The sequence below is a fragment of the Malaclemys terrapin genome, chromosome 1 (genome assembly GCF_027887155.1).
Source record: "Malaclemys terrapin pileata isolate rMalTer1 chromosome 1, rMalTer1.hap1, whole genome shotgun sequence".
NCBI lineage: Eukaryota > Metazoa > Chordata > Testudines > Emydidae > Malaclemys > Malaclemys terrapin.
The window spans coordinates 39,652,948-39,664,958 of NC_071505.1; the positions used below are offsets into that span (position 1 = coordinate 39,652,948).

General features: G+C 38.7%; 1 protein-coding gene across 1 annotated transcript in view; it reads left to right on the plus strand.

The window, feature by feature from the left end:
- The window catches only part of GRM8 (glutamate metabotropic receptor 8), a 496,728-nt gene that overhangs the window by 83,732 nt on the left and 400,985 nt on the right, over nucleotides 1–12,011 (plus strand). Inside the window, exon 3 of the mRNA XM_054022770.1 lies at nucleotides 4,884–5,100. Within this exon, the coding sequence (XP_053878745.1) occupies nucleotides 4,884–5,100 (217 nt within the window). The remainder of the gene's footprint in view (nucleotides 1–4,883; nucleotides 5,101–12,011) is intronic.

Below are 12,011 nucleotides of genomic sequence, written 5' to 3' on the forward strand. Positions count from 1 at the left end.
CTACCAAGGTATAGCAGCGAGTGAGTTGACCCCATTGCAGCTGCGCAGGGAGACTGGTTTACTACTGTCTGATTGGGAAGAATGTCCCCTACTGGATCACTAGTAAAACTTACTTCATCTCCAAAATGTTGATTTGAGATCTCTGATCAAAGTAGTAAAACAACACACAACCCTGTTTACCTTATTTGATCACATAATGAGATGGTATTAGCGCAGATCAAACACTTGAGTCTTGATTATCCATACCATGGAAGCTTTTATTCAGTGAAGGGAGACTAAGATGATGATCTGACGGATGGCAATTTGCAGATGTGACTAATAGCTGGAAGACAATGACCTCGGCTCTCATCCAGCAAGTGTTCAATATCTAGGCCCTAAGGATCTATTTCACTTCAGTGAGGCTTTTGTGCTCACAAAGCTCTTCTGTACAGAAGAGGTGGTGATAATTTTGAAAAGACAAGGCTTTTAATGATTAATGATAGACATAAAACATGAGAAATCACCAATATGAAAATGTTTGACTATGCAAACTTCTTTCTAAGCATTTATACTCCTTAGCAAAATTGTTTTGTTTATTAGTAGGTGGCAAAATGCCAGTTGAAATTGAACTGTTGCCAACGTTAGCTATAATAACTATTTTTTTTAAAGTGTCATTGCTGATATACTGGGGACGGGATGGAAGTCAGCTACATCAGTGACTATTATAGCTATGTCAGTGTAACTCCTCATCAACAACTTTCAAGATTCTTGGCTGCCTGTTCATAGAATCATTCTATCTCAACTCACTTCCTTACATCTGGTAAACTGCTCCCAAGTCATCTGTCTTTACCTGAAAGGATATAGAGAGATTTCATATGAAACCTTTGGCTAATATTTTAAATTGACAAATCTAGTGGGCAAGAACCCACTGAACATTTGTCCAAGACTTGAACTGAACAGGTGCAGAAGGGAAGGACTTTTAGGAGCAACGTGTCCATTAGACACTTGCATTGGAGAAGTACAGAATTAAGGGTCATGCAGTTTTCCCTACTGTTCTTCTCTGTCCTGGGCCTCCCTTAGGTTAGTCTGGACCCTATGTTGGGAACACCAGAATAAACTCATTAGTAACATTTCCTATTCAGTGGTCTCTGGATCAGAAAGTGGTGGTGTGTTCTCCACAGAAGGAAGATTCTAGACATGGATCACCACTTGCCCGAAAATAAATAAAAGGTGCTAGTCTTATGCTCCTGGCACTAAGAGGCTTCTTTTTTCACGTGTCTTCTTCATCTAATGGGATAAGACCTTTCACTGGTATCTCTGATAGCTGTCTGAGGCACTTATGTTGTCCTCCTCATGCTGATGTGAGGGTGTCTGGTATTTCCAGGAGGAGTAGGTCAGCATATTGCAGGATCAAGACCTAAGACCATACATACTAAAACCTGTGGGTCTTTCAAAATGGTACACTATAGCTTTAAGTGACAAAGTACTAAGGAATGAACATAGAAATATAGATATAGTTAAATAACTTTAAGGCTGTGGCATAAATCAGCCCAAGCTAACAAATTCTATAGTAAGGCTTCCCCGTGTGTCTCTCCTTCTTTCAGAGGGTTCAGTTCTGTCACCATTATGCACATTGAATTACCCCATTCCCCAAGTAAAAGTAGCAGAATCTGACTTACTGTAAATCGGGATGGGGCAGGCAGATGTTGGGGTGGGGTGGGGGGAGGGAGTATCCCATCAATTAGGATGGGAGCATGAATCCTCATGTTAAAAAGTGTAGCTTTTGGCAGTTTGTATAACAACCCTACAGTTGGTTTCAACACAGTTATGCAGTCATTTATTCATTTTTTTCTCAAAAAGCAAAGTAAAAAACAAACTACTGCCCCTCAATTATCAGGACTGCATGTTGTATGAATACAATGTGGATATTGTTATATGTATTTGTGTTTAATTTTAAAGGATAATAAAGGATAAATATAAGAAAAAATCCCCATAGGGGATTTTAACCCCAGTTACCAGTAGGATCTATAGTGTAGATACAGACCATATTTAGGGAATTTTGAAAATACATATTATTGAATTGATAGACCATAACCGCTCCTTTGCATAGGAAGCATTGTGCTCTGTCATGTAAAAATGTTCTTAGGGATATGTAAAATATAGTTTATTAAATCTACAGTCCGTAACCAAAGTTGTTACAGTTAAAGTATAAATTCTTAGTTCATGGTTTATTGATCCAGTGCCTTCTAACAACTTGCCTGCATGCCAAACATTCTTTTTAATTTTGTTGAAAAAGAGTTAGTGTGTCTCTCTTTAGCTACTTTCCCTCCCTCTTTTAACATCCCCCAAACCTTAGACCTCTTAGTTCTGTATTTGAAAGCACCTGAGTGACTAGCCCACATTCATTGATTTCCTGCATACAAAAGTTCAGGTTACAAGAAACAAAGAGTTTGTTTCCTTTTGAAAATAAGAGCGTGAAGCTACACATTTAATTCTTTCGTCCTGGTAACTTCAGAATATCAAAATAGACTTTTATTAAGGAAAATTTACAATATACTCCTGGATAGAGATTACGAACATTTGGGGAGAGGAAAATTGAATCAGAGCTTTCTTCAGGGGCTCCATCCTGAGAGGTTAATAGAAAAAGAAACAGGGGAGACATCTAACGATTAAGGAAAAGAGTTATAAGAGTGTTTTATTTAAGTGTTCTTGACTTCTGGGCTGTTTTTTGTCTCATGGCTAAGTGGCTAGAGTGGGCCTAGTTCTCCCCTGCCTTTGAGCCATCATAGTTACTTACATCTGTGTAAAGTTGGCAGTAAAACACTGCCAAATCAAAATAGTGGCATTTTGCACCCACTTTGCACTACTGTAAATGGGTATACATGATGTAAGGCAGTGGAGAATCAAGCTCAGTAAGTATTTCTGTTGGTGCAACATTGCACTGTACCCTTCTGTGTCAGACAAAGAGCACGGGGCCCATTTCAATTAGGTATTTGAAAAATGGTTGTTCATTCTGGCTTTTCCCAGTGGCTCTATCAGGGATGCACAAAACATACCTCCGTTGTCTGGGCTGAAACTTCATGTCACTGTATGACACCATCAGCTCCTAAACAAACATGTCGTTAGAATTTGACACTTGCCTTATATCAGCAGGGAAACCAGAACTGAGGAAATGAAAGCTATAAGTGGTATGGGTCCTACTCCTAGGATTTGTAACAACAAAGCCATCACTAGGTTAAAATTACCAGCGGTTACTGAGCTTGGTACTATAATGAGGACCACTGAGTAACTGTTCAATGAAGAAGCTTCCCCTGAAGATTTGCAAGGTGGCATTCTGAGAGCCAACATGAGAAAACCAATGATTAAAGCTGTATTTCCTCTCTCCCCTCCCCCCATGAATAAATGTAACTTTTCACAGAGCAAAATGGCAAATATTAAGGGGAACATTAAACGTTATAACATGTTTACAAGCCAATATCTCCCTATTGCTTTTTAAAGTGCTAGAAATGTTTCAGAACATCCCATGAAGGAATTTATATTTCCTTTCACTTGATGTAGCTTTGCTTTGTTGATAATAGCATTTTCTTTGAGAGATCACCTGTATTTTACATTTTTGAGATTTTGTCCTTCTGCCCATCTTCTAAATGGTTTTGTCTCCCTTAGCCAGCTGAAACTAGTAACCTGCCTTTTAGACTAGACCTTAATAGCAGCAGAGGGAAGGGACGGCTAACTTAAGTAAGAAGCGATTTAGTAACTTGCTCAAAGTCACATAAAGTCTGACAGTGCTGGGATAAGAAACCAGATTTCCTAAATACCATTCCTTTTGCCTTAATCACAAAATCATCCTTCCTTCTTGTGCTAATGACACAATATTTCATTGGACCTCAGACAATAATTTTGGGGTAATTAGCTGGTATTCCACATTCCCACTCAAAGTATTTTCTGGTACCTTTCATGACTAGTTGGTGAATATTTCGAGTGTATCCAATCACCACTGTTTTCAAATCATACTCATTATAAAATATCAAAAACATTCTTTGGTGAAAAAAATTATAATTAAATATTTTTGCAAAAGAATTGACAATAAACATTACCTCTAGACAATAACTTTTTAACCTCCCCATACTTTACTTATTTCAGAAAGCAAAGTTATGACTGAACCCTATCAGGTTACCTATTTTGAGGCTTTTCTAGATGCATAAATGCAATGTAGATGTTTCTTTAAATATTTTAACTAGTCCTCAGAAATAGCATAACCATATTTCTTTGCAGTTATTTAAAATCTCTTCTGCTCTTTGCATGCAAAATAATTGTGATGACCGGCTGTATAAAGTCACTAAGGCCCTAATTTTTACTATATAGGTATACAGCTAATATCTTTTTTTTTTTAAGATCTTCCTGCATAACCCAATTACTTAGGCTTTGTATTCTTGTGTGATGCTATGAATGATGTTGTGTTAAATAATGAAAAATCAAAACAAAACATGAAAGAGGGAAAAAAATCTTACTTTGATAGTTGGAAGACATTTAACATTTAAACATTAAGCTCCTCAAAGATGTGACCTTTTTTCTTGATTTGTCAATTGTACAAGTTCTCTTTCTTCCTTCATTTTTGCATCAGTTCTTAATATGGCTGGAATGGGGGAAAGTGTTGTTCTGGTATGTCATCAGGAGTCATGACTCATGACATCTGGGGAATAGCAGAATTCATTATTCACTGGGGGGTGGGGGGGCGGAAATTATGCAATGAAACTTAATTGACATTTTACAATATCTGAAATGGTTTCTGATTAGTTGCTTTAATTATGACAAGCTATTCAGTTCTGTGCTGCTCCTGTGCATAATCTGTTTTAAACTGAAAATTATTTTAGATTGGCTTGAATTACTTGTCATTTTGTTTGCAGATACCTCAAGTCAGCTATGCATCTACAGCTCCAGAATTAAGTGATAACACCAGGTATGACTTTTTCTCTCGAGTGGTTCCACCTGACTCATATCAAGCCCAAGCCATGGTCGATATTGTGACAGCACTTGGATGGAACTACGTGTCAACACTGGCTTCAGAGGGAAACTATGGAGAGAGTGGTGTAGAAGCATTTACTCAGATCTCGAGGGAAATTGGTAAGTGTACATTTATCAGATTTTGTATTTATAGCTGACAGGTTACTAAAGTCTGAGCATCGCTAAGCACTGTCTGGTCTATGTGGGATAATTAGAGCTCCTACAGATGCATGACCTAGACTGTATTCTTGAGAGAAGTGGAGAATATTATGAATGATTTTGCTGTTCATGGGTTTGTCAAGGTGACACTTTGGTGCTTATTTAGGAAGGAGAGCTCCTGACAAAGGCAAGAAATTCAAAAAGATCACCCACTTTAAAAAGGGGAAGCTCTTTGACAAATTAAAGACTCTACAGGTTTGATAAATGGGATATAATATGGTCATTTTAGATGTTATCAAATTGTCATCCTTTTTAAAAAAATGGCAGTTGGACTGTAGCCAGAGAGGTTATGATTGAGTTGTTTTTAGAAAATCCTAATCTTGTGACCCCAAAGTCCTGGCAAATCTTTCTCACTGTTGTTCATGGAGTTTTTAATCTTGCTGCTCTAAAAATTCTATAAATTTTGTTGTTGTTTTTATTTCAGCATGAAATGTGTTATATAAACATTGGCATATGATGAGGAGTATTTTTAAGGTCTGTTTCATCTTTCCTCAGTGCAGTAGTTATTTCTGGCCTGCAAAATTGGCTGTTTTTCAGGAGCAATGGATTTTAGACTCCAAGGAGGGGAGTAATAGGTGGTATGAAGGAGAGAGAAGTAGATGTCTGGTATTGATATTTCACTAACTAAACCAATGTTAACTAACACAAATAACACTTCTACTGTACAAAAACCTCAAACAGCTTTGCTATTCTTCCCCATATAGCATGGATTAATTTATTGGGCTTGCAGCATGCCTTGAAGCTCAACAGGACAAATTGTGGGGGGAGGAGAGAAGAGAATTCTAGAGCAGGAGCTCCAATCTGTCCCCAACTTCCACATACAGATCTAGAGACCATCAGCTTGAATTTCCCAGCTGTCTAGGTAAGGCACAAATGGAGAGGCATCTCCTAGCTACCCAGGGCTCAAACCATAGAGGGCCTTATGGATCAACAACCTGAAATGTGTTGTATCCCATGCACTCTATACAGTATATAATGATCCATGTGAGAACCATCAGTAAGTAACTACACCACTTTCATTCAGTACACTCTTCATATGTCAACCCAAATAAAGTACTTTCCAATTAATTGATCAAGAGGGGGCCAAGGCATGGTTGACTTTGGTGAGGTCTGCTTTCAAAAGACAATACTGCAATTTTCACACTAAGCACTAATAGTAGAACATTCTTTGTCAGTGATGCAATGTGGACTTCCATTAGCACCTGAAAATGCAGCAGGATCCCCACATGAGAGAGCCCTTGCAGTTCATAATCACTTAATACTTTCTATTGGAAAGACTAGTACAGAGTGACTCAAGCAGTACTGTTTATCTGCCAGGGGCCACAGGCGCATTAACAGCAACTCTCTGTCAATGATATCAAAGGGAGCTGGTAGATCTAAGTGAAACAGTATGGGCGTTTGACCTACATCCCATGTGTGTATTAGATAGAAGTGCAGTTTCCCTGCCATGTACTAGTATAAAACTAGTTTGAAAGGAAATTCATTGACTCTTGGGATCGACAGAATAACTTTCTCAGTCTTCCTTTACATGACTTTACATTTGTCCACCCCAATTGTAGCTCTACCACTGCAGAGGCCAACAAATCATTCCTAGTCCAGGTTATCTTGTTTGCACAGTGGACAGAAATCTCTTGCTGATAAACATTTGTCTCTGTAACCAAGTGAAGATTCATCAGGCTGTTTACCACTTAGTACTGTTCTGCTGATCAAGACTTCGTGGATGCTATGATGGACAAGAAATCATTCTTGGTTTCCAACATAGCCACAGCACAAGAGTTCAAAAATTCTTTGTCAAAATCTATTCAATTTGGAATAGAAATACTGCCTAGAGCTAGTCAAAAAATGTGCCATGGAACATTTTTCTGTCAGAAAATGCTGATTGGACAAAAGCTAAACATTTCATGGAAATATATTGATTTTTGTCCAAATTTTCAATGGGAAATCATGGTAATGTTTTGTTTTGATAAGCTTGACACATTTTGTTATGTTATAATTTATAAGATTCAAAATGATAAAGTTGAAACATTTTGTTTTGACTTTATCAACCTGAAATATTTACGTAAGGTCAGTGAAATCTATCAAATATTTCATTTTATGACTAATTACATGATTTTAAAATATTGGAATTCCCACAGGATATAAATACCCCTGCCCTGACACCTCTACATCTGCTACTGACATTGGCTTTTCTCCGCAGCCATAGAACCATTTTTGTTTAAAAATGAAAACATAACTGCTCACATAATCACTGGGCTCCAGGACCTTGGGCTATAAGAAAACTACTAAATATGAGACTCTCCAGATAATAGCGAAGGATGGCAATATAATAATAATAATAATATTAATTAATTAATTAATAATCCTTGTATGGTGACACTCAGAGGCCCTAATCAGAACTGTGAGCCTGCAATGGGGTGGACTGCAACTTTAAGGGCAGGAGACATTCGGCCAGCCAGCACTAAATTAAATTAGCCCTGCCCCACTCCACCTGTGCAGGATGTGGGACTTAAAAGAAAGAAAGCCCATCAGCTGAGGGCTGTATACAGGTGGATAAAGGATTTCTTAAGTAAAAGAACTATGCAGTCAGAGTAGGGAAATCCGCCTCTAGCATATACACATTCACAAATGGCACTCCCCTGCAGAGTGCCATCAGCCCTACTTTATTCAGTGTAATGATAAATGATTTCCCAAAAAAGGATGAGTGCAGAAGTAGGCTTTTCCTTGTTTGCAGATGACTGTGCCGAAGGGACTAAAAATGGAAACCAGGAAATAACTGAAAAGTGAATTAATTAAGCTCTTAGGAAAAGTGCTGAATGGGGAAACAGGAGGGTATTTACATTTTCAATAAGCAAAACTAAAGGAATGATATTCAGTAAAAGGAAAATTAAAGAAGATTGGAGACTCATAGACTGGACAGCAAATAGGTATCGTTAAAAGCTATAAATTCCTGTGTGTGACATTTGATAATGAACTAACGTGGAAGGATCACACTGAAAATATTGTAGATAAAAGTAATAGTAAACTCGGTCTACTTAACAATGTTTCTGGAATCACCTGGGGCACTGATAAGACAGAAATGGTTATGCTTTAGAGCATCAATAAGACAAAACATTGACTATGGATGCCACATGTTTAGTTCAGCATCAAAAATGAACCTGAGGAAGCTAGATTCAATCCAAGCCCAGGCATTGCCTCATCACAACATTTGTGTGTATATGGCAGATAGGAGTTGGTGCAATGCCTGTTGTGTTAAGAATGAAGTTACTGGACTTCATCTTTTACCCAAAGGTCACAGAGAAGATGGAAACACTAGACAAATATATGAAGAATCCTGGGAATTCAGTGGCCAACATGGGGTGAGGGACCCCAAAATACTTCAGGTGAATAGGATTAAAGTATAGACAAAGGAACTAAGAGAAAGGAAAGAGCTAAAAGAAATTGGCAAATAATGCATTTTCCATGGCAATCTGGATGTAAAATCATACCCCTGATATAAATGTGGAACTATATAATGAAATTAAAAGGAGAGCTAAATGTATTACATTTAGAAAATCTCTCTATATATAATGATACATGGGGAAAACATTGCTAAATATTTATAGATGGGTCTAAAGAGGGGAAAAAACAGGAGAGTGGGGCCAGCATTCTCTGTTCTAACACTTGAAATAAAGGAATCCATAAGACTATCAAATTTTGTAACCACTAGGATGGCCAAACTAGCAAGAATAATTTTGGCATTATGCTGTATACTAGATGTGTGACCTACCTCAGTTTTATCTTGTCAGATTCACTATCAGGACTACTGGCTATGAAAAATGGGATTCAGATAGTAGAAATGGTATTACTAACAGAACTGGCAAAGATGGGCATAAACATTGAAATAGCATGTTGGGATATCAGAAAAAGACGTGGCTGAAAAAGTAGCAAAACATGCTGTAAAAATGCAAAAATTGACAGAGTCCTCTAAGTAAACAGGCAACTAAAAATCTAATTAAGAGAGGAGTTGCAGGAAGTATGGACAAAAGAAACAAAGGGGAAAAGATGTCATGAAGTATGCCCTAGAATTAAAAATGCTGATATATTGCAAGCACCTGAGAGAGAGAGAATGAGACAGCTTTACTCTGAGTAGCTACTGGACACTGACTTGAACAGTAACAATGGGCCGGTCCACACTAACCCCCCACTTCAAACTAAGATACGCAACTTCAGCTACATGAATAACGTAGCTGAAGAAGAAGTATCTTAGTTCGAACTTACCGCGGGTCCACACGTGGCAGGCAGGCTCCCCCGTCGACTCCGCGTACACCTCTCGCCGAGCAGGAGTACCGGCGTCGACGGCGAGCACTTCCGGGATCGATCCCAGAAGATCAATTGCTTACCACCGGACCCGGAGGTAAGTATAGACGTACCCTTTGACTTAATTAACAGATACAACGATGGGCTATGTGAGACATACAAGGTCAAAGAAATAGCTACTCACAACCTCTGGGGTTGTAATGAGTGCAATAGCAATAGGGGGATTTTGTATGAGAAACTCAAATACCTAAAAGTGACAAAGTTCACACTAAAATACCTTGTTAAGAGCATTAGGGATACGGGGCACCATTCAGAAAACAATATTACAATTCTTTAAAAAATACTGTGACAAGACAGATTGTAACAATATATCATGAAATCCAGCCTTTGGTGGTCACAGAATGTGAGTCTGCTACACTATTAAATACAAGAAGTAGAAGAAGAAGAAGCTGAAGGCTGATCTGGGGAGAAGAATGGACAAGTTGCTCATAATTTGGGGCAAGAAGCCTGGTTGAGGGACAGGAGCTGTCTGAGGACTGTGGCTGTCCAGAGCCCTTTTGCAGAAGGGTGAGCCTAGACTGGATTGGTTGACTTGAGCCTAGATACCAATTAGTGGGTAGACAGACAGCTGGGGTCTGCCTTGAAAGAAGGGGGCTGGATATTGAGCCCATTTGAATCCTTTTGGTTTTAGGATTTTGTTGGATTTCATTTAGAGGACTCCATTACCCCAGAAGGGATGGAACTCTCTAAGGCAGCTTGGCTGGAGGGTTAAGTCATCTTTATGACTGGAGCTGGCCAAAAAGTGTGGTGAGGAAGCTAAGTCAGAGCAACTGCAGTGCCACACTATGCTGCAAGAGGGCACTCTGGGATAGTGACTCTTGTACAGACCCTTTATGCAAAAAGAAGAACAGGAGTACTTGTGGCACCTTAGAGACTAACAAATTTATTAGAGCATAAGCTTTCGTGGACTACAGCCCACTTCATCGGATGCATATAGAATGGAACATATATTGAGGAGATATATATACACACATACTCCTCAATATATGTTCCATTCTATATGCATCCGATGAAGTGGGCTGTAGTCCACGAAAGCTTATGCTCTAATAAATTTGTTAGTCTCTAAGGTGCCACAAGTACTCCTGTTCTTCTTTTTGCGGATACAGACTAACACGGCTGTTACTCTGAGACCCTTTATGCTGGGTGATGTCTGAATTCAGAAAGACACAATTCCTAACTGGAATCGCTTACATTCTAACTTAAAACTGGTAAGTGTTAGTAGCAGTTGGAGGCAAAGTGGGTGTATAGATACAAAGGGTGGTAACAGTAATAAGACTATTATGCAGTAGAGGAAAATTATTAATTTGTGGAAAGAATGTGAGACAAATTGTTGTCTTCATTACTGTTAGAAGTTCAGCACCAGAGGGAATATGTGAGATTGTAGTCATCAAACTCTAAACTAGAATGAGTTTCCATTTTTTAAATAAAATTTTCTCCAGTCTGGAAAGAATTACCATAATAAGAATGGAGTTAGGAAGTGCTGTGGTGGTGGTGTTTTTTTATCTTCTTAAAATAAAAAATATTTTCAGTGCCTTGTATATCTGTTGGTTATAACAGTGTTTGGTTTGTTGCTATGTTACCTGGGGTTTTGCAGAACCCAAAGCTCTTGGTAACTTTAATCTTTTTGCGAAGTAGTGGCAGGAAATAAGTCACTCAAAGCTTCAACTTTATTTAGTCTCCAGCACTTACACGCATCCGCAGCAGGTTAGCAGAGCACCCCAAATTAACCCCAGATTAATATTTACCCAAGGTCTTGAAGGTCTTGAGTGGATATCTGTAGACTTCCAGTGGCCAGCCTTCCATCTGCAGGGGAACTTGAGAGGTGTCCAAGAAATGTCTAAAATGTCCTGAGTGTTCCAAAGTTCAGATTCTTCCCCCCCTTTTTACCCTATTTGTTTGTATTACATAGCTTGTTCATCAAAACCAAAACAAAAAACTTCTGCTCAGCAGTTGGGATAAGTGTGGAATTTTCCAGCCTGTCAGGCGGGGAATTTTCCATCAGTTAACCCGATGTATTTCGCATAGCAATAGTTAACTCTTGCCAGACTTCCCATCTTGCACAACTGCATGCTTCAGCAAAAAGCTCAAGTCAAGAGCTCACATGGTCATGTTTACTCCTCATGGTCACTCACTTTTCCCTCCCCACCTGGTCTGTTAGTCATGCTAAGATCTCAGAAATGACCTTTCTAGCTGCTTTAGCAATAAGCTATAACAATTGGTATTCCCACTGCTGGCAGTGGTTTAAGCATGTTACTGGGCTCTGGGCTACCAAAAATCTCCTGTTCTTACAGTTTTTTTTTATTTTCTAATTTGATTGGCTGTCCATTCAGTTTCTGCTCCATAGTCACTAACTTGCGCAGACAGGGAGTAATGGCCTCTCAGTTGAAATGAAGAATAATGAAAAGTCAAAGTGGTACCACACTAATATGCCACAGAATATAGTAAGTATCAAAATC